At 48.6% G+C, this 23,039-nt stretch overlaps 1 protein-coding gene across 2 annotated transcripts in view; it reads left to right on the top strand.

Annotated features, from left to right (window-relative positions):
• Positions 1 to 238: 238 nt before the first annotated feature.
• VPS35L (VPS35 endosomal protein sorting factor like) overlaps positions 239 to 23,039 on the top strand; it is a 169,565-nt gene continuing 146,764 nt past the window's right edge. Inside the window, exons 1-5 of one of the 2 annotated variants that reach the window (XM_075317997.1) lie at positions 239 to 280; positions 6,457 to 6,556; positions 9,559 to 9,723; positions 11,994 to 12,113; positions 12,284 to 12,308. In XM_075317997.1, the coding sequence (XP_075174112.1) occupies positions 252 to 280; positions 6,457 to 6,556; positions 9,559 to 9,723; positions 11,994 to 12,113; positions 12,284 to 12,308 (439 nt within the window). In that variant the 5' untranslated portion in view covers positions 239 to 251. Of the gene's footprint in view, positions 281 to 572; positions 623 to 6,456; positions 6,557 to 9,558; positions 9,724 to 11,993; positions 12,114 to 12,283; positions 12,309 to 23,039 lie in introns of those variants that run through there. The other variant, XM_075317995.1, reaches the window with a different exon arrangement.

The raw sequence follows: 23,039 nt of genomic DNA, 5'->3' as shown, positions 1-23,039 counted from the left end.
AGTTTCAATAAAAAGAATGAGACAGATTAAAATTGATTTTTAAACATTATGATTTATCAACTTCATACAATCAGATCGATAGAAGATCGGATCACTAGAAAAGTACATTTTGCGCAGAATTCTTCAGCCTGCAGTACCGATGTTGCCCACCAGATGTCGACATTGAGTTTATGCAACGGCTGGATGGCGGCGCATCCGCCATCCACAACATGGCGAGGGGTCAGAGGTAAAAGTTGACAGTGTGTTGTCACATGACGCTGAAGATGGCTGCTGCTCAGTGGTAAGAATCGTCTCTCCTTATACGAGGCATCAATGTATAATTGTACGGGTGTGTCGGTGACTGTGTCGCTCGTGCAGCGGAGGTTACCTGCTAGTTTTGTGTACATTGTTATGTGCACTGACGCACCTTAGTGTTTGTGTGAACGTAAAGTGCTGAGGTTGTCTGAATCAGCCAATCAGGGCGCTGCTTTTATTTTCTGGAGGACGTTTGCAAAATAAGAGCTTAAATGTGATTGGTTGTAGTGTTTATGCTCCTGAATTTTGGGGGCTGTTACCCCAGACCTCAGATATGGGGGAAAAATAATCTGATGGGCATCAGTGGGGTGGTCCTGAGTCCAGGGCGGTAAGATCTATGCACCTTGCAGGGGATCCTGGAACCACCAGTGTTATTGTTTCTGTATACTCTGCAGATCACAAGTCTGTACCCGAGAGTATACAGGTCACCATAGTGAGGGCATGGCTGCTGGTGGCCATAGGGGTAACTAGTAGCTATTGGGGCCCAATGCCCTACCATGTGCCAGTTAAAATGTCAGAGGGCCCTAAAGGGGTAAACTCGTGTCAATAATTAATTCCACACCCTTCATTATCGCTGGGGGTCTGGTCTCTAAAGAGAATGAAGGGGCTGTAGCAAGTACTGAGCTGACGCGTGTCCCCCTCTGGTGTCGTATGCCCCCCCTCGTCCCCCTCTGGCGTCGTATGTCCCCCCCCTCTGGCGTCGTATGCCCCCCTCGTCCCCCTCTGCCGTCGTATTCCCCCCTCTGGCGTCATATGCCCCCCTCGTCCCCCTCTTCTCCCTCTGGCGTCGTATGCCCCCCCCTCGTCCCCCTCTTGCGTCGTATTCCCCCCTCTGGCGTCATATGCCCCCCTCGTCCCCCTCTTCCCCCTCTGGCGTCGTATGCCCCCCCCCTCTGGCGTCGTATGCCCACCTCGTCCCCCTCTTCCTCCTCTGGCGTCGTATGCCCCCCCTCGTCCCCCTCTGGCGTCGTATGCCCCCCCCCTCTGGCATCGTATGCCCACCTCGTCCCCCTCTGCCGTCGTATTCCCCCCTCTGGCGGCGTATGTCCCCCTCTGGCGGCGCCTGTCCCTTTGAGCGATGAGCCCTCTTGAGTGAGGTGTGTCGCCCTCTCCCTCTGGCGTCGTATAACCCCTCTGGCGTCATATGCCCCCCTCGTTCCCCTCTGGCGTCGTATGCCCCCCTCTTCCCCCTCTGGTGGCGTATGTCCCCCTCTGGCGGCGCGTGTCCCTTCAAGTGATGAGCCCTCTCAAGCAATGCATCTACTAGAGCTTTTTCCTTTGTGCAGGGCCCAGGGGTCGGGAGCAGCGCTGTGATGGTGCCGCAGCACTACATCAGTGGGGGCTCAAGTGTCAGGACACTATAACACTTCTATCTTGTAAAAATCAACTTTTTATGTGCCGTTCATCATATGCCAAAACTAAAATTAAGACCCATGGAGCGGGAAGTGACATAGAGATGGGGTAGTGATTGTGCAGGTCATTGTACTGCAATTATAGTGAATGGAGAAGACTGTGGTCTCCACTGTCTGCAGCCAGTCCCTATATCATACACCGATGAGGTATTATTACTTGTAGTGGGAGCACTTGGGCATTGCTACTTTTTAAGCGAGCCCAGCAGCAAGCGTCAAGGCGTATCTCTAATGCTGGGTCCCTACTTAATGATGCTTCTACCTGGGCTGAACAGCCTACAATTTTATGGGCAGACAGGAGCGTGCTACTAGAAAATTACGTTTTAAGGGGTATCGAAGGCGCATTGTTACATACAGTGCCAACAAAGAGAAACCAAGGAAAAAATGGTGAAAACATACCCTGCTGTAACTAAATAAAAGCATAGTGCATATAAACATAGGGTACTTAGTAAACACTGTTTTTGATCAAAAAAAGCATAAAGCTATCCCACCAAACGTCAAGGTGTACCCAGTTGGGATAGTACCTACACTCTCTAATATTAAAACCTTACCATGGGTCTAAAATAGGCCCCAATGTGGCTAAGGGCTGAGAGCGACCGGGTCCCAACAGGACACACACAGTCAGGGGGATTCACAGAATGAAATGTCCAGCTCGCTTAGAAGGGGGCCAGTCCCTGTTTGTACTGAATACAAAAAAACTACATAAAAACAAAAAAGTGAGCCGGAGTATGAGATGGTATACATGGAACTTGTGAGACCATGTTCACACTGGCCATGAGACAAAGAGAAACCAAGGAAAAAATTGTGAAAACATACCCTGCTGTAACTAAATAAAAGCATAGTGCATATAAACATAGGGTACTTAGTAAACACTGTTTTTGATCAAAAAAAGCATAAAGCTATCCCACCAAACGTCAAGGTGTACCCAGTTGGGATAGTACCTACACTCTCTAATATTAAAACCTTACCATGGGTCTAAAATAGGCCTCAATGTGGCTAGCTTTATGCTTTTTTTTGATCAAAAACAGTGTTTACTAAGTACCCTATGTTTATATGCACTATGCTTTTATTTAGTTACAGCAGGGTATGTTTTCACAATTTTTTCCTTGGTTTCTCTTTGTCCCATGGCCAGTGTGAACATGGTCTCACAGGTTCCATGTATACCATCTCATACTCCGGCTCACTTTTTTGTTTTTATACAGTGCCAACAAGTAGTATTCAACCCCCTGCAGATTTAGCAGGTTTGATAAGATGCAAATAAGTTAGAGCCTGCAAACTTCAAACAAGAGCAGGATTTATTAACAGCTGCATAAATCTTACAAACCAACAAGTTATGTTGCTCACTTAAATTTTAATAAATTTTCAACATAAAAGTGTGGGTCTATTATTATTCAACCCCTAGGTTTAATATTTTGTGGCATAACCCTTGTTTGCAATTACAGCTAATAATCGTCTTTTATAAGACCTGATCAGGCCGCCACAGGTCTCTGGAGTTATCTTGGCCCACTCCTCCATGCAGATCTTCTCCAAGTTATCTAGGTTCTTTGGGTGTCTCATGTGGACTTTAATCTTGAGCTCCTTCCACAAGTTTTCAATTGGGTTAAGGTCAGGAGACTGACTAGGCCACTGCAACACCTTGATTTTTTTCCCTCTTGAACCAGGCCTTGGTTTTCTTGGCTGTGTGCTTTGGGTCGTTGTCTTGTTGGAAGATGAAATGACGACCCATCTTAAGATCCTTGATGGAGGAGCGGAGGTTCTTAGCCAAAATCTCCAGGTTGGCCGTGCTATCCATCTTCCCATGGATGCGGACCAGATGGCCAGGCCCCTTGGCTGAGAAACAGCCCCACAGCATGATGCTGCCACCACCATGCTTGACTGTAGGGATGGCATTCTTGGGGTCGTATGCAGTGCCATCCAGTCTCCAAATGTCACGTGTGTGGTTGGCACCAAAGATCTCGATCTTGGTCTCATCAGACCAGAGAACCTTGAACCAGTCTGTCTCAGAGTCCTCCAAGTGATCATGAGCAAACTGTAGACGAGCCTAGACATGACGCTTTGAAAGTAAAGGTACCTTACGGGCTCGTCTGGAACGGAGACCATTGCGGTGGAGTACGTTACTTATGGTATTGACTGAAACCAATGTCCCCACTGCCATGAGATCTTCCCGGAGCTCCTTCCTTGTTGTCCTTGGGTGAGCCTTGACTCTTCGGACAAGCCTGGCCTCGGCACGGGTGAACTTTCAAAGGCTGTCCAGGCCGTGGAAGGCTAACAGTAGTTCCATAAGCCTTCCACTTCCGGATGATGCTCCCAACAGTGGAGACAGGTAGGCCCAACTCCTTGGAAAGGGTTTTGTACCCCTTGCCAGCCTTGTGACCCTCCACGATCTTGTCTCTGATGGCCTTGGAATGCTCCTTTGTCTTTCCCATGTTGACCAAGTATGAGTGCTGTTCACAAGTTTGGGGAGGGTCTTAATTAGTCAGAAAAGGCTGGAAAAAGAGATAATTAATCCAAACATGTGAAGCTCATTGTTCTTTGTGCCTGAAATACTTCTTAATACTTTAGGGGAACCAAACAGAATTCTGGTGGTTTGAGGGGTTGAATAATAAATGACCCTCTGAATAAACTTTTCACAATTTAAAAAAAGAAAAAAAAAAGAAATAACATTCTTTTTTGCTGCAGTGCATTTCACACTTCCAGGCAGATCTACAGTCCAAATGTCACAATGCCAAGTTAATTCCGAATGTGTAAACCTGCTAAAACTGCAGGGGGTTGAATACTACTTGTAGGCACTGTAAGTGGCACCCAGGTCATTACTATTTTTTAAGATGGCACTTGGGGGATTATAATTTTATAAGAAGGCACTCAAGGCATTATTGGCTTTAAGAAACTGACTTGTGGCATTACTGCTTTATAAGGGGACACATGTGGTATTGTAGGGGGGCTCTCAGGGCATAGGTACTTTATAAGTGGGGCTTCAACCATTATTACTTTACTTTATACAAGGGCACTCGAGGCATTATTACTTTTATATAGGGGGCACTCGGGGCATTATTACTTTTATATAGGGGGCACTCTGGGTATTATTACTTATACAGGGGCATTATTACTTTATACGAGGGGCTCTCTGGGCATTATCACTTTACACGGGGTCACTCTGAGCATTATTACTTTATAAAGGGGGCACTCTGAGCATTATTACATTATATAGGGGAACTCTGGGCATTACTTTATATGGGGGCATTATTACTTTATAAGGGGCATTTGGGGCATTATTACTTTATATAGAGGGCATTCAGGGCATTATTACTTTATGTGGGGGCACTTGGGACATTATTAGTTTACATGTGGGCATTCTGGGCATTACTTTATACAGGGGGCACTCGGGGGATTATTGCTTTATATTGGGGGCACTCGGGGTATTATTGCTTTATACGGGAGGCACTCAGGGCATTATTGCTTTATACAGGGGGCACTCAGGGCATTATTGCTTTATACAAGGGGCACTCTGGGCATTATTACTTTATTTGGGGGGCATTTGGGGCATTATTACTTTATACGGGGGGCACTTGGGGCATTATTACGTTATACGGGGGGCACTCTGGGCATTATTACTTTATTTGGGGGGCACTTGGGGCATTATTACTTTATACGGGGGGCACTTGGGGCATTATTACGTTATACGGGGGGGCACTTGGGGCATTATTACGTTATACGGGGGGCACTTGGGGCATTATTACGTTATACGGGGGGCAGTCGGGGCATTATTACTTTATACGGGAGGCACTCGAGGCATTATTACTTTATACGGGGGTACTGTGGGCATTACTTTATACGGGGGGCACTCTGGGCTTTATTACTTTATACCGGGGCACTTGGGGCATTATTACTTTATAGGGGGCATTTGGGGCAATATTACTTTATATAGGGGGCATTCAGGGCATTATTACTTTAAGTGGGGGCACTTTGGACATTATTGCTTTACATGGGGGCACTCTGGGCATTACTTTATATGGGGGGGCACTCGGGGCATTATTACTTTATTTGGGGGCACTTGGGGCATTACTACTTTATACAGGGGGAGGCAGTTTGGGCATTATTAGTTTATTCGGGGAGCACTCGGGAATTATTACTTTATACGGGGGCACTTGGGGCATTATTACTTTATACGGGGGACACTCGGGGCATTATTACTTAGAGGTTGTTTGCAGTTAGTCAGGGAATGCTAATCTTCAGAATAGGCACACGAGGCTGCTCTGGTTTCTTCCCATCGTTTGGCTTTTGACAATTTTGCAGAGCTGAATGTGGCTCTCAAGGTATGAATAGTTGGGGTCCTCTGTCCTATATATTATGTATAATATAAGCTACCTGGATATTGATACATAATAGTATTATAACTCTTAACCCCCAAAATGTTTCACCCCTGGATCAGCTTCATCAGGGGTAGAACAGGTGAATGGCTGATCCCGTGGGTGGAACATGTTGGGTAGTGGCAGGAGAATTGTAATACTATAATCTATCGATATCTGGGCAGTTTGCAATACAAATGGACCAGCTATGGATCCTGCCGATCACGTTCTTCTCCGTTCACTATAATGGTAATCAATTGCTCTTTTATGGGCTATTTGGTGATATCAGCTACAATTGTGCCCCTATTAGAAAGTGGCATCCACCCTGATTGACCCCAGCCGTTCTTTACCGGCACATTAGACATATAAGAAATCTAATTGTCTCTTTGATTGTTCTCCATGTCCAGGCATTCCCGGGAAAGAGATTATTCAGATGAGTTTGCGTCATGCAGGCTGGAGAGGACCCCTGTAGACTACGGGGATTACCACCCATTAAAGACCATCACGGTAAGTAACATCTTGTCATCTCAGTGCCATAAGGATAAATGGTATTCTGCAGCCATTGTGTATTATAATGGGGGGTACTTTGCCTTTCACGCTCTATGTAAAACATTGAAATCCTGTCGTTCTGAGTTTCATCACAGAAAATGATAATGTGACGCACTTAGCGTATGATCCCCACGTGCGTTTCTGAGCACGTCGGGATCAACATAATCTGACACACTTCTGATGAGCTGGCGGACAATGACCTGGGGGTCTGCTGCCAGACATGAATCAGAGCTTAAGGGGGTGGTCCGTAACACCAATTTAATTTCTTTAGTTACCTCACTTGTGGGGATGGCACTGGTCTCTGCTTTTCCTGCACACTAGGTGATCTTACAACCTGTACTGACAGTGTGCTCACTTGCCAGCTCCTGACTTCTGCTCATATATTGCATATTGCACCGTGCCATGTGTCATTATACATCAAGCCATAATACATCGTGACATGTGCCATAACACACATTGCCATGTGCCATTACATATCATGCCATATACATTGATTCATAATAAATCCCCATCCTGGTATATAGCCCCATCCTGGTAGGTGTCCCCATCTTGGCCCCATCCTGGTAGGTGTCCCCATCCTGGTACGTGTTCCCATGCTGGCCCCATCCTGGTACGTGTCCCCATTTTGGCCCCATCCTGGTACGTGGCCCCATCCTGGCCCGATCCTGGTACGTGGCCCCATCCTGGCCCGATCCTGGTACGTGTCCCCATCCTGGCCCGATCCTGGTACGTGTCCCCATCCTGGCCCCATCCTGGTACGTGTCCCCGTCCTGGCCCCATCCTGGTACGTGTCCCCGTCCTGGCCCCATCCTGGTACGTGTCCCCATCCTGGCCCCATCCTGGTACGTGTCCCCATCCTGGTATGTGTCCCCATCCTGGCCGCATCCTGGTACGTGTCCCCATCCTGGCCCCATCCTGGTACGTGTCCCCATCCTGGCCCCATCCTGGTACGTGTCCCCATCCTGGCCCCATCCTGGTACGTGTCCCCATCCTGGCCCCATCCTGGTACGTGTCCCCATCCTGGCCCCATCCTGGTACGTGTCCCCATCCTGGCCCCATCCTGGTACGTGTCCCCATCCTGGCCCCATCCTGGTACGTGTCCCCATCCTGGCCCCATCCTGGTACGTGTCCCCATCCTGGCCCCATCCTGGTACGTGTCCCCATCCTGGCCCCATCCTGGTACGTGTCCCCATCCTGGTACGTGGCCCCATCCTGGTACGTGGCCCCATCCTGGTACGTGGCCCCATCCTGGTACGTGTCCCCATCCTGGCCCCATCCTGGTACGTGTCCCCATCCTGGCCCCATCCTGGTACGTGTCCCCATCCTGGCCCCATCCTGGTACGTGTCCCCATCCTGGCCCAATCCTGGTACGTGTCCCCATCCTGGCCCCATCCTGGCACGTGTCCCTATCCTGGCCCCATCATATCACATATGACCTGCACTCAATGTTGGACAAGTAAATAGCTAGAATAGGGGTATAAGGGAGTGGAATAAACCACAGTGCATCAAGAGCAAACAAACACCTCTAAGCATAATCATGCATGAAAGTACGAATGCAAGAAACACTGCAGTAGTTAAATAGGTGAAGGATATGCCCAAAGTATACATGCACTGTGGAAAATTACCAGACCTTACCCATAATAATGCTCCAAAACATATACCTCCACCAGAGATAGCAGGACCACCCCTACATGTTTCATGCCATTGCTGGCACTTCCTCAGGGGGCGTGCACACATTCTTTGGTAGCTGCATATAAAAACTCACTTCCGCTTGATTACAAACTATTTTTGAGTGGCAGCATGTTTTAACATGGGTTTCATGTTTTTTCTTAAAATTGTATGGTTAATGACTTCAACGTGTAAGCCATGTGGAGCCACTTACATCGCTGTCAGCTACTAGCATATTTGCTGCTCCCCATGCCCGTGATTATGGGTATTAGATATGCAATAGCAGCACACGTGATTGCCCAGCAGCTGCAGGAAGCCGGTTACTGCATGATCCTGTGTGCTGCGATTAAAAAGAATGAACATTCACTCCTCCCCACCACATAATCCCGCCCACTTTTCAGCACTCACTTTAGTGCCAGGAGGTGGGCGGGATTATGGGCTTGGAGAACAGTGTATATTCATATCCCTAAATGGCAGGCATATTTGCAGTGCAGGGACTGTGCAGGTCTTTGTACTGCAATTTATTTCACCTGGATGTGCGCACTCCAACACACATCCAGCTGAAGCAGATGACTTAGTCGGCAGGCCCCCCCAGCTCATGGGCCCCATAACTGCCTGGCCTGTGGCCATTGGTGGTATGCCACTGATGAGGTGTTACGTGCTCAGGTGTGACAGAGCACTTCCCAAGCCTTTGCCTCCCTTAATTGTTTCTCCACCAGCACTGACCTCTTAGCTTGATTGATAGCTGCTTTGTCACATCCACAGCACTTAACACCTTATTTACAAATGAATAAAAAAATGCTAATTACTTAGAAATGCAACAACAGAAGATATAAAGGTGTCAGCAGATTTACATTTTAAAGACCTGCAGTACAGCACATATACAGCATGTGGTGGTGGGGTGTAATTTAACTGACAGATTCCTTTTAATGATATATAAATAGATAATATTGTACATTTTATGGTCTATATTGTGGGTGTGATATTTGGCCAACCCATTGTATCTTTATGTGCAGCATTTTGTAATTATCTGCCTGCTGTTGCGATTTTTATTTTGGCCACCGGATGGCGCCATCATATTGGCAGTAAGTTATTTGGTACTGCTGGTTTCCGCATTAGTTCTGGCGGTTCTTATATGCAATGATTTTAGTTATACCGCACATACTGTATCTGATTAACCATTTCTTCCCTGTTTTATGGAACTCAATTCAATCTAGAATGAGAACAGTAGAAATGTTCATCCTTTGGGCTCAGGATTGTGTTTTGTGACCTTCTGCACTTTTGTGTTTTAGGTTACAGAATCCAAATCTAAGAAACTAGGAAGAAAAGAGAGTACGTCCTCCAACTCTTCTTCGTGCTCCTCCAGCTCGGTGGCGGACCCGCTGAGCAGCGTCCTGGATGGCACGGATCCCCTGTCCATGTTTGCAGCCACAGCTGAGTCAGCAGCAACCACTACGGTAATAAGCCGCTGCCGCTACGGTAATAAGCCGCTGCGGTAATAAGCCGCAGCCGCCACGGTAATAAGCCGCAGCCGCCACGGTAATAAGCCGCAGCCGCCACGGTAATAAGCCGCAGCCGCCACGGTAATAAGCCGCAGCCGCCACGGTAATAAGCCGCAGCCGCCATGGTAATAAGCCGCAGCCGCTACGGTAATAAGCCGCTGCCGCTACGGTAATAAGCCGCTGCCGCTACGGTAATAAGCCGCAACCGTTACGGTAGTAAGCCGCTGCCGCTATGGTAATAGGCTGCAGCCGCCACGGTAATAAGCCGCAGCCGCCACGGTAATAAGCCGCAACCGTTACGGTAGTAAGCCGCTGCCGCTATGGTAATAGGCCGCAGCCGCCACGGTAATAAGCCGCAGCCGCCACGGTAATAAGCCGCAGCCCCCACGGTAATAAGCCGCAGCCCCCACGGTAATAAGCCGCAGCCCCCACGGTAATAAGCCGCAGCCCCCACGGTAATAAGCCGCAGCCCCCACGGTAATAAGCCGCTTCCGCTACGGTAGTAAGCCGCTGCTGCTATGGTAATAGGCTGCAGCCGCTACGGTAATAAGCTGCAGCTGCTACGGTAATAAGCCACAACCGCTATGGTAATAAGCCGCAACCGCTGCGTAATAGGCTACAGCCGGTACGGTAATAAGCCGCGGCTGCTACGGTAATAAGCCACAGCCGCTGCGGTAATAGGCTGCAGCCTCTACGGTAATGGGCTGCAGCCGCTACGGTGATAGGCTGCAGCCGCTACGGTGATAGGCTGCAGCCGCTACGGTGATAGGCTGCAGCCGCTACGGTGATAGGCTGCAGCTGCTACGGTGATAGGCTGCAGCCGCTACGGTGATAGGCTGCAGCTGCTACGGTAATGGGCTGCAGCTGCTATGGTAATGGGCTGCAGCTGCTATGGTAATGGGCTGCAGCTGCTATGGTAATGGGCTGCAGCTGCTATGGTAATGGGCTGCAGCTGCTATGGTGATAGGCTGCAGCTGCTACGGTGATAGGCTGCAGCTGCTACGGTAATAAGCCACAACCGCTATGGTAATAAGCCACAACCGCTGCGGTAATAGGCTACAGCCGGTACGGTAATAAGCCGCTACGGTAATAAGCCGCGGCTGCTACGGTAATAAGCCACAGCCGCTGCGGTAATAGGCTGCAGCCTCTACGGTAATGGGCTGCAGCCGCTACGGTGATAGGCTGCAGCTGCTACGGTAATGGGCTGCAGCTGCTACGGTAATGGGCTGCAGCTGCTACGGTAATGGGCTGCAGCTGCTACGGTAATGGGCTGCAGCTGCTACGGTAATGGGCTGCAGCTGCTACGGTAATAGGCTGCAGCTGCTACGGTAATAGGCTGCAGCTGTTACGGTAATAGGCTGCAGCTGCTACGTTGATAGGCCGCAGCTGCTACGGTAATAGTTTGCAGCCTCTACGGTAATAGTTTGCAGCCTCTACGGTAATAGTTTGCAGCCTCTACGGTAATAGTTTGCAGCCTCTACGGTAATAGGCTGCAGCCGCTACGGTAATAGGCTGCAGCCGCTACGGTAATAGGCTGCAGCCGCTACGGTAATAGGCTGCAGCCGCTACGGTAATAGGCTGCAGCCGCTACGGTAATAGGCTGCAGCCGCTACGGTAATAGGCTGCAGCCGCTACGGAGATGGGCCGCTACGGTAAGAAACCCCTCTATCTAACTACTTACATGCTATAGTCACTGTTGATTAGAGCATCTAAAGCATTATTCTGTCAGAATATCTTACCCCAGCAAGTGCAGGCAAGTGTCAGCTGTATTACACAGCTGACATAGCCACAAATAAAGCAGGCTCAGCTCTCTCCAACTTCCCATATATCTAGGTTAAAATCTCTGCTCCTGTACAATAATAATTTTGCACACTCATTTAAAATTTCTCATATATATATATATAATATATATATATATATATATATATATATTGATGACTCCTCTTTAGGATTGGCCATCACTGGGCATCACCAATCAGGTGAAATCCGTTCCAGCAGCAGGTCGGATGTAAAGAGTGTGCGGCGCCCGTGCAGCACAGCTTCGTACTCCGCGTACTGCCCGGTGCTGAGAACTGCAGCTCTGATCCTGTTCACTTCTATAGTATCTTATATTGATGACCTATTTCAACATCAAAGTAGTGGACAGCCCCTTTAACCTTAAATCCATTCAATCCTACACTTTTAGTTTTTTCTCCCAGGCACTACACATTTTTTTTCTTTTGTAGGATGTCAACAGGAAAAAGCGTGAGAAGGAGGAAGATTTCATAGGAAGTGATTTTGAGCCGTGGTCAAGTAAGCGTGGTGAGATCCTGGCCCGGTACACGACGACGGAGAAGCTTTCCATTGTGAGTGGTTTGTACACCGGCCGCACAGAACTCCTCATTTTATTATGTACAGTGGTCCCATTTTTTTTTCTTATTTTATGTCTGTAATATATAGTGTTAGACAATGAACAGATAGTGTCCGGTTACTTTTATTACTATGCATCTAAAGTATTTTTGTCGTTTTGTTGCAGAATCTATTCATGGGCTCTGAGAGAGGTATGTAACCCTTTTTCGCTGCCAAACCTGACTGACAGGTGCAGCTTGTACTGAACAGTGTGAGATCTGAGCAACAGCAGGAAGGAGGTGCACTGAGGAGCTGTTAGTCTGTATAGGCGGCAGGAGTTAAAGCCCCACATTGTTGGACTGGTATCACAAATGTAAGTTCCCTGCTCCTAGTAATATACTTGCCACCTGGCATCTTCTTCAACTCTTGGCACTGCTGTGGTCGTCTTCCGCTGGTTGTGGACCTGCCAGATCGCGCCGGTGTTTTCTGGGTGGGTCTGAAGTCATTTTCAGTGTAAGTCTATGAGGGCAAGAGCAAGGCTCACATAGACTTGCATTGAGATCTTGTTACCGTTACCACTGACTTCTTGCCAGTCAGGAGCTGCGGTCACTAGATGGTGGAACAGGACCGGAGCGACGCTGGGAAAAGCAGATGGCGGCAGCTGGTAGGTTTATTAGTAGGACATTAGTGATACCACTCCAATGCTAAAATAAAAAAACGCTGAAGAGGTGCTTTAAACATTCACATAGGATTGTACAGCCATTCTGACATGGTTTATCAATGTAAGTACACCAGCCTCATCAGGATTAGAAAACCTAATTGATAATGTTTGTATTGTAAAATTTGGGGATAAATTAGCTATAAAGGGAGACTTTCACTCCAAAAACATAATAGTAATTAAGCACATAGTAATATAGGGGATTTAAATCCTCTTAAAATCATATTGATAAATCTGGAAAAAAAAACAAAAACCCTCTCTTTATGCATCTCTGCAAATTAGGGTGCTGGGTGGATAGCTTCAGTGCACCGTTCTACCTCCTGAATTTGGATCCCCTCCCTCCCTATAATATTTATTCACCCCTCTGTGATGATGACTGTGCTGGCGTGTTAACGCTTCTCTGATATGCTTCTGCTACCTACCCTGCTGCTGTAAGCTGATCTTTTTGCGGCGCCTATATTCCTATGTTGATGTTTTAGCTTTGATCCTTTTGGTCTCGAGACCGGAATCGGACCAACTGAGCAGGGCACGTCACTGGTTAGATAGTATATCTCCCTAATGATCTGCACATTGCTGCACTTGTCAGATGACAGCACTACACTATAAAGCAGGCTGTGAGGAGAGTGAAGTATGATCTCGGCATGCACGCCCATACTGCTGTCCCTCACAGAGAGGCAGCCTCACCCCCCACCAGTGATATCCTCTGCTCAGTCGGTCCGATTCCAGTCTCCAGACAGGAGGGATCAAATCTTCAAAAATAAAATTATATACGTGAAATAAAAGAAATGAGCTTACAGGAGCAGGGTAGGTAACAGAAGTATATTGGGGAAGTGTTAGTTAGGAATAGTTAGGACAAATGAAAGGTGGTCACATTAGTAGGGGAAAACCTCTTTAATGTTATGCACTTCCCAATAGGATGTGGGCGCGTTTGAAGTGGGGGAAAAAACTTTTTTTTTTTTCCTCCATATGTTAGTGACTACTTTTAGTTAATCAGGTTGCACATAGTTTCAGATTGTCTTCTTACTCTTTGGTCAAGCTACAAATTGTATATCAATTTTTAGGTTTTATTTCTTGTGGCAGTGTCCCTCCCAGTAATATAGGCTGGATTTGAGGTCTGGGTGTCTTCATTACCTTATTAACATATATCAGCACAGCTTCTATTCTGTGCTTATGTCCTCTTCATCTGCTTTCCTTCTTTTCTATAGCTTTTTTTTTTTCTTCTGCCCTCCCTGAGACTGTATATACTTTCACTCCTCTCTACATTGTGGAGATCTGTGTACAGCCTGCTGCTTTATATAAGGGCTCGCTCACACTGGAGTATAATTTGGACGAGTGTAATGTAAAAAAAAAATGGATTGTACTCAAACCCATGTTATTCAGTGAGGCAGAGCAGATCTGCAATTTTTTTTTTCTCAGCTGTATTCGGCATCCTGCGAGGGGATGCGTAAATTGGCAGAGACTCGCTATGCAAATCTATGGGTGCGAGAAAAAAATTGGATGCGACATGGACCCTCTTAGTGGTATCCATTTTTTACAGATACATTACCATTCTATAGCATAGAACACTGTAAATGAATAATATCTGCTAAGAAAAAACTGATTGTATATGGATCACAAGTGAGATATCGTCCTTCTTTTCCGGATAGACATTGGCCCAATTTTTTTTATATGCTAGTTTGATCAAACTATAATACTGCAAAGGGGCAGGGGAGCAGAAGAGAGCTCTGATGCATTTGTTACATTTTTGCAGCTGACTGGGATAGATTAACCTCTGCAGCCGGAAAGTAGTTGTAAATTATTAACGAAGACTATTGCGGAAGGTGGTTAGTTTTGCATTTAGGAAGCAAATACAAAATAAAAAATTTAAAAAAATTTCTGTGCCTTTAACTCTTAAAGGGGAATACACACTCATAATAAATAAGGTTTCAATGTCCATTTCTCAATATAAAAGTTCCAGGAAAGGTGTAAGAGAGGAGAAGGAAGGGATAAGAGCAAGTGGTAGAAGTAACTGACAGTTACAATTATGGGGACACTATGTCATCTGGGAAGTATTGTAACGGCAGCATACATGGGGAATAACCTAACTGTAAAGAGTACACGGAGTGGTCACTTGTGGTGTGGCCGTCACCTCTGCCCCCACAATGGATCACTCTCTGGTCACAGAACATCGACTAAAACCTCATGTGATAAGAAAACGGCACAAGACGCGTGAAGCAAAGTGTCTCCAAAATTACTCAACTTTCAATGCAGAAGTTAGAAGATTGCAAGAATTCAAAATGTGAAGTTTTTCTTTAAAAAAACATTACATTTTTGCTGTAAATGAAAACTTAGTATGTTGTATATAAGGAAATATCGCGCATACCGTATGCCATAAAAGTAAGTACACCCCTCACATTTTTGTAAATATTTTCTTATATCTTTTCATGGGACAACACTGAGGATCTGACCCTGTGACACAGTTTGCAGCTTGTATAATAACATACATTTGGTGACTGCTAAATAGCTCAACACACAGCCATTAATGTCTAAACCGCTGGCAGCAAAAGTGAGTACACCCCTAAGGGAAAATGCAGAAAAATGTAATTATTTTGTGTAGCCACCATGATTTCCATCACTGCCTTATCTCTCTTGGGCATGGAGGTCACTAGAGCTTTACAGGAGCCGCTGGATCCTCTTCCATCCTCCATGATGACATCACGGAGCTGCTGGATGTTACAGACCTTGCTCCCCTCCACCTTCCATTTTGAGGAGGCCCCACAGACACTCAATATTGTTGAGGTCTGGAGACGTTTGGCCAGTCCAGCACCTTTACCCTCAGTCTCTTGAGCAAGGCAGTGGTCATCTTGGAGGTGTGTTTGGAGTTGTTATAATGTTGGAATAAGAAGGGATCATGCTCTGCTTCAGGAAGTCACAGTACATGATGGCATTCATGGTTCCCTCAATGAACTGTAGCTCCCCACATCCGACAGTACTCATGCACCTCCAAACCATGACACTCCCACCACCATGCCTGACTGTAGGCAGGACACACTTGTCTTTGTCCTCCTCACCTGGTTGCCACCACACACACCTGACACCATCTGACCCAAATAAGTTTCTCTTGGTCTCATCAGACCACAGGACATGGTTCCAGTAATCCATGTCCTTAGTCTGCTTGTCTTCAGCAAACTGTTTGTGGGCTTTCTCGTGCATCATCTTTAGAAGAGGCTTCCTTCTGGGACAACAGCCATGCAGACCAATTTGATGCAGTATGCGGCATACAGTATATTCTGCATTAATTTACATTTTGCCAAGGCAATTAAATCCCTAAACTAAAGACTAATCTATTAATTTGTAGCTTTTAATCAACTTATTAAGATAAGGGGACAAACAAACTTAAAAACGCAGAGCGCTGTGATCTACCTTATAACACATATGCCAGTATTTTAGCCACAGGGGATTCCCTATTTAGACTCACTGATCCTATGTCTCTGGCTAGCTTATATGTTGTTCCTATAGTAGATGACCACAGCGATCGCTATTTTACAAAGACATTCAATAGCCTCCTCGGCATATATTCTGAGCACTGACCGGCGGACCCTCCACCCCTGTAACCTCTGCAGCAATGCTGGCAGCACTCATACGTCTATATTGAAATGATGACCTCTGGATATGACGCTGAGCACATGCACTCAACTTCTATGCTCAACCATGGTGAGGCCTCTTCTGGGTGGAACCTGTCTTGTTATCCGCTGTATGGTCTTGGCCACCGTTCTGCAGCTCAGTGTCAGGGTGTTGGCAGTCTTCTTATAGCCTCGGCCATCCTTATGTAGAGCAACAATTATTTTTTTCAGATCCTCCTAGAATTTTTTGCTGTGAGGAGCCATGTTGTACTTCCAGTGACCAGTATGAGGGAGTGTGTGAGGGATAACACCATATGTAACCACCTGATCCCCATTCACACCTGAGACCTTGTAACACTAATGAGTCACATGACACCGGGGAGGGAAAATGGCTAATTGGGCGCAATTTGGCCATTTTCAGTTAGGGGTGTACTCACTTTTAGACATTAATGGCTGTCTGTTGAGTTATTTAGGGGAAACCAAATTTACCCTGTTATACAAGCTGCACACTGACACTGTACATTGTATCTTCAGTGTTATCCCATCAAAAGTTAATAAAATATTTTTTTAAAAATGTGGGAGTGTACTTTTTTTTTTTGTGATATACTGTATATATGTTCTGCTCTTGCTAGCTTTAAAGGCTAAGAATATGTTTGAAATAGAAAAAAGTTTTTTTCTTCGGCGCTCTATTGGGAGACCCAGACGATTGGGTGTATAGCACTGCCTCCGGAGGCCACACAAAGCAATTACACTAAAAAGTGTAAGGCCCCTCCCCTTCTGGCTATACACCCCCAGTGGGATCACTGGCTCACCAGTTTTCTGCTTTGTGCGAAGGAGGTCAGACATCCACGCATAGCTCCACTGTTTGTAGTCAGCAGTAGCTGCTGGCTCTATCGGATGGAAGAAAAGAGGGCCCATATAGGGCCCCCAGCATGGTCCCTTCTCACCCGCGGTTGGTGCTTGTAAGGTTGAGGTACCTATTGCTGGTACGGAGGCTGGAGCCCACATGCTGTTTTCCTTCCACATCCCCTTAGGGCTCTGTGGAAGTGGGATCTTGCCGGCCCCCAAGCCCTGGGGCCGGGCTCCATCCACAGACCCATAGAACCTGCTGGATTTGGAGCGGGAGTGCCGTTCAGGGACAAGGCCCTGCAACTTTCAGGTACTCTGTGTCCCCGGCAGGCACGGACACTCTCAGGGCCTGCTGAGCGTTGTAGTGCGCCGGGGACAGTGGCGCTGTACGCTGGGGGTTAGGTCACTGCAGCTTTGCTGAGTGACGTTGTGTATTGGGAACTACTGCGCCGACCGCTCCTGGAGCGGCGGCGCAGCTGCGACTTATGGTGCGCCGGGGGCTTTGCGCCGACCGCGCTTTTACGGCGGCGGCGCTTCTAACTTTAGCCCCCGGCTTCTGCGGCCTAGCGCCGCTTCGTTCCCGCCCCCACCCTGTCAATCAGGGTAGGGGAGAGACGCTGCTCAATAGGCAGCGCCAAGGGCTGGAGCTTTATTTACATGCTCCAGCCCTCTCACTAGGCACAAGGGGAAGCAGACTTCCCGCTCTTCGTCGGTGTACGCCCACGGCCCGCCCCCCCTCTCCACAAGGACGCCGGCAGCCATTACAGCACTGTAGGTCGCTTCTTGGCTGGACACCCTGTACTGCTCTGAGGAGGCAGCAACATGTCATCCGCAAAACGCAAGGCTGCCAAGGCACGGGCTGTGTGCACTGTTTGTACTGCATGTGGGGCTGATCTACCGGCAGGCTCCTATGATTCACATTGTGTGCAATGTTCAGTCCCAGTGGCACTTCGTCAGCCAGAGCCTATTGTGGTGGTAGCCCAGGCAGCGACGCCTGTGAACCCTGCCCCGGTGACGGGGACAGACTTTGCAGTGTTTGCTGATAAAATGTCTGAGGCTATGACAAAAATCCTGGAGACCTTGCAGGCCAGGCCAGTTCCTCAGACCATGGACACTGCTGTGGCTATGCTCTCTGGTCCCCCTCAGTTGGAACTAATCCGTACTTCAAGGGGGTCTCAAGCATCACAAGCTGAAGTCTCTGACTCAGATGACAGTCCCAGGCAGCCTAAGCGAGCTCGCTGGGAAAGACCCTCGACGTCATCACACTGCTCAGGGTCTCAGCGAGAAGAGTCTCTCTGTGATGAGACTGAAGAAGGTGATCAGGATTCTAATCCTGAGGCCCCTCTCAATCTGGATGCCCCTGAGGGTGACGCCATGGTTAATGACCTTATATCGGCAATTAATAGACTGTTGGATATTTCTCCCCCAGCTCCTTCAGCAGAGGAGGCAGCTGCACAGCAGGAGAAGTTCCATTTCCTGTATCCCAAGCGTAAATTAAGTGCTTTTTTGGACCACTCTGACTTCAGAGAATCAATCCAGAAGCACGACGCTCATCCAGACAAGCGTTTCTCTAAACGTTCTAAGGATACCCGTTATCCTTTTCCCTCTGAAGTAGCCAAACGCTGGACCCAGTGCCCAAAGGTGGATCCCCCAATTTCCAAGCTTGCGGCTAGATCTATAGTCGCAGTAGAGGATGGCGCTTCACTTAAAGATGCCAACGACAGACAGATGGACCTTTGGTTGAAATCTGTCTATGAAGCTATCGGCGCGTCGTTTGCTCCAGCATTCGCGGCCGTGTGGGCACTCCAAGCTATTTCAGCTGGTTTAGCACAGGTGGATGCTATCATACATCCAGCAGTGCCACAGGTGGCGTCTCTAACTTCGCAAATGTCTGCGTTTGCGACCTATGCTATCAATGCTGTCCTAGAATCTACGAGCCGTACCTCTATGGCGGCCGCCAATTCTGTGGTTTTGCGCAGAGCCTTATGGTTAAAGGACTGGAAAGCAGATGCTGGTTCCAAAAAATGCTTAACCAGCTTGCCATTATCTAGAGACAGACTGTTTGGTGAGCCATTGGCTGAAATCATAAAACAGTCCAAGGGTAAGGACTCTTCCTTGCCACAGCCCAGAGCAAGTAAACCTCAACAGAAAAAGTGGCAGTCGAGGTTTCGGTCCTTTCGAGGCTCGGGCAAGCCCCAATTCTCCTCGTCCAAAGGGACTCAGAAAGGACAAGGGAGCTCAGATTCCTGGCGGGCTCACTCACGCCCCAGGAAAGCAAATGGAGGAACCGCTTCCAAAGCGGCTACCTCATGACTTTCGGCCTCCTCCCTCCGCATCCTCGGTCGGTGGCAGGCTCTCCCGCTTTTGCGACATTTGGCTGTCACAGGTCAAAGACCGGTGGGTAACAGACATTTTGTCTCGCGGGTACAGAATCGAGTTCAGTTCTCGGCCTCCACTTCGGTTCTTCAGAACCTCCCCACACCCCAACCGAGCAGATGCCCTGCTGCAGGCGGTGGACTCTCTAAGAGCAGAAGGAGTCGTGATCCCTGTCCCCCCTCTGGAACGGGGGCGAGGATTTTACTCCAATCTCTTTGTGGTTCCAAAAAAGGACGGCTCCTTCCGTCCTGTTCTGGACCTAAAACTGCTCAACAAGCATGTGAACGCCAGGCGGTTCCGGATGGAATCCCTCCGCTCAGTCATTGCCTCAATGTCCCAAGGAGATTTCCTAGCATCAATAGACATCAAAGATGCTTATCTCAACGTGCCGATTGCTACGGAGCACCAACGCTTTCTGCGCTTCGTGATAGGAGACGAACACCTTCAGTTCGTGGCTCTGCCATTTGGTCTGGCGACAGCCCCCCGGGTGTTCACCAAGATCATGGCAGCAGTGGTAGCAGTCTTGCACTCTCACGGACACTCTGTGATCCCTTACTTGGACGATCTACTGGTCAAGGCACCCTCTCAGGAGGCATGCCAACTCAGCCTGAGTTTTGCACTGGAGACTCTCCAGGCGTTCGGGTGGATCATCAACTTCCCAAAGTCAAATCTGTCACCGACCCAATCACTAACGTATCTTGGCATGGAGTTTCATACTCTATCAGCGATAGTGAAGCTTCCGCTGAGCAAGCAGCGGTCACTACAGACAGGGGTGCAGGCTCTCCTTCAAAGTCAGTCGCACTCCTTAAGACGCCTCATGCACTTCCTCGGGAAGATGGTGGCGGCAATAGAGGCGGTTCCGTTTGCGCAGTTTCATCTGCGTCCACTTCAATGGGACATTCTCCGCCAATGGGACGGGAGGTCGACATCCCTGGACAGGAAAGTCTCCCTTTCCCAAACGGCCAAGGACTCTCTACAGTGGTGGCTCCTGTCCACCTCATTATCACAGGGAAGATCCTTCCTACCACCGTCCTGGGCGGTGGTCACGACAGACGCGAGTCTGTCAGGGTGGGGAGCAGTGTTTCTTCACCACAGGGCTCAGGGTACGTGGACTCAGCAGGAGTCCAGCCTTCAGATCAATGTTCTGGAAATCAGAGCAGTGTATCTTGCCCTTCTAGCCTTCCAGCAGTGGCTGGAAGGGAAGCAGATCCGAATTCAATCGGACAACTCCACAGCGGTGGCATACATCAATCACCAAGGGGGGACTCGCAGTCGGCAAGCCTTCCAGGAAGTCCGGCGGATTCTGATGTGGGTGGAAGCCACGGCCTCCACCATATCCGCAGTTCACATCCCCGGCGTAGAAAACTGGGAAGCAGACTTCCTCAGTCGCCAGGGCATGGACGCAGGGGAATGGTCCCTTCACCCGGACGTGTTTCAGGAAATCTGCCGCCGATGGGGAAGGCCGGACGTCGACCTGATGGCGTCCCGGCACAACAACAAGGTCCCAACCTTCATGGCACGGTCTCGCGATCAAAGAGCCCTAGCAGCAGACGCCCTAGTGCAAGATTGGTCGCAGTTCCGGCTCCCTTATGTGTTTCCACCTCTGGCACTCTTGCCCAGAGTGCTACGCAAGATCAGATCCGACTGCAGCCGCGTCATACTCGTCGCCCCAGACTGGCCAAGGAGGGCGTGGTATCCGGATCTGTGGCATCTCACGGTCGGCCAACCGTGGGCACTTCCAGACCGACCAGACTTACTGTCCCAGGGGCCGTTTTTCCATCGGAATTCTGCGGCCCTGAACCTGACTGTGTGGCCATTGAATCCTGGATCCTAGCGTCTTCAGGATTATCCCAAGGGGTCGTTGCCACCATGAGACAGGCTAGGAAGCCCACGTCTGCTAAGATCTACCACAGAACGTGGAGGATATTCTTATCCTGGTGCTCTGCTCAGGGAGTGTCTCCCTGGCCATTTGCATTACCTACCCTTCTTTCTTTCCTGCAATCTGGGTTAGAAAAAGGGTTGTCGCTCGGCTCCCTGAAAGGACAAGTCTCGGCGCTATCCGTCTTTTTTCAGAAGCGTCTAGCACGACTTTCTAAGGTGCGCACGTTCCTACAGGGGGTTTGCCATATCGTTCCCCCGTACAAGCGGCCGTTAGATCCATGGGATCTGAACAGGGTACTAGTTGCCCTCCAGAAGCCGCCCTTCGAGCCTCTGAAGGAGGTTTCACTTTCTAGACTATCACAGAAAGTGGCTTTTCTGGTAGCGATCACATCTCTCCGGAGAGTGTCTGAACTAGCAGCGCTGTCTTCCAAGGCTCCCTTCCTGGTCTTCCACCAGGACAAGGTAGTGCTGCGCCCCATTCAGGAGTTTCTCCCGAAGGTGGTATCCTCTTTTCATCTTAATCAGGATATCTCTTTGCCTTCGTTTTGTCCTCATGCAGTTCATCGGTATGAGAAGGATTTACATTTGTTAGATCTGGTGAGAGCACTCAGAATCTACATTTCCCGCACGGCGCCCCTGCGCCATTCGGATGCACTCTTTGTCCTTGTCGCTGGTAAGCGCAAAGGGTCGCAGGCTTCTAAGGCCACCCTGGCTCGATGGATCAAAGAACCAATTCTTGAAGCCTACCGTTCTGCGGGGCTTCCGGTTCCATCAGGGCTGAAGGCCCATTCTACCAGAGCCGTGGGTGCGTCCTGGGCATTGCGACACCAGGCTACGGCTCAACAGGTGTGCCAGGCAGCTACCTGGTCGAGTCTGCACACTTTCACCAAACATTATCAGGTGCATACCTATGCTTCGGCGGACGCCAGCCTAGGTAGGAGAGTCCTGCAGGCGGCAGTTGCCTCCCCGTAGGGGAGGGCTGTCTTTGCAGCTCTAACATGAGGTATTTCTTTACCCACCCAGGGACAGCTTTTGGACGTCCCAATCGTCTGGGTCTCCCAATAGAGCGCCGAAGAAGAAGGGAATTTTGTTACTTACCGTAAATTCCTTTTCTTCTAGCTCTTATTGGGAGACCCAGCACCCGCCCTGTTGTCCTTCGGGATTTTTGGTTTGTTTGCGGGTACACATGTTGTTCATGTTGAACGGTTTTCAGTTCTCCGATGTTACTCGGAGTAAATTTGTTTAAACCAGTTATTGGCTTTCCTCCTTCTTGCTTTTGCACTAAAACTGGTGAGCCAGTGATCCCACTGGGGGTGTATAGCCAGAAGGGGAGGGGCCTTACACTTTTTAGTGTAATTGCTTTGTGTGGCCTCCGGAGGCAGTGCTATACACCCAATCGTCTGGGTCTCCCAATAAGAGCTAGAAGAAAAGGAATTTACGGTAAGTAACAAAATTCCCTTCTTTTTTTAATTCTTAATTAATTTTCAGACCCTATGATATGCAGTTTGTAGGTAGAC

The sequence above is a fragment of the Anomaloglossus baeobatrachus genome, chromosome 7 (assembly GCF_048569485.1).
Source record: "Anomaloglossus baeobatrachus isolate aAnoBae1 chromosome 7, aAnoBae1.hap1, whole genome shotgun sequence".
NCBI classification, from domain to species: domain Eukaryota; kingdom Metazoa; phylum Chordata; class Amphibia; order Anura; family Aromobatidae; genus Anomaloglossus; species Anomaloglossus baeobatrachus.
Note: the sequence above shows the minus strand (reverse complement) of the source record. Positions and strands in the feature narration are given on the sequence as shown.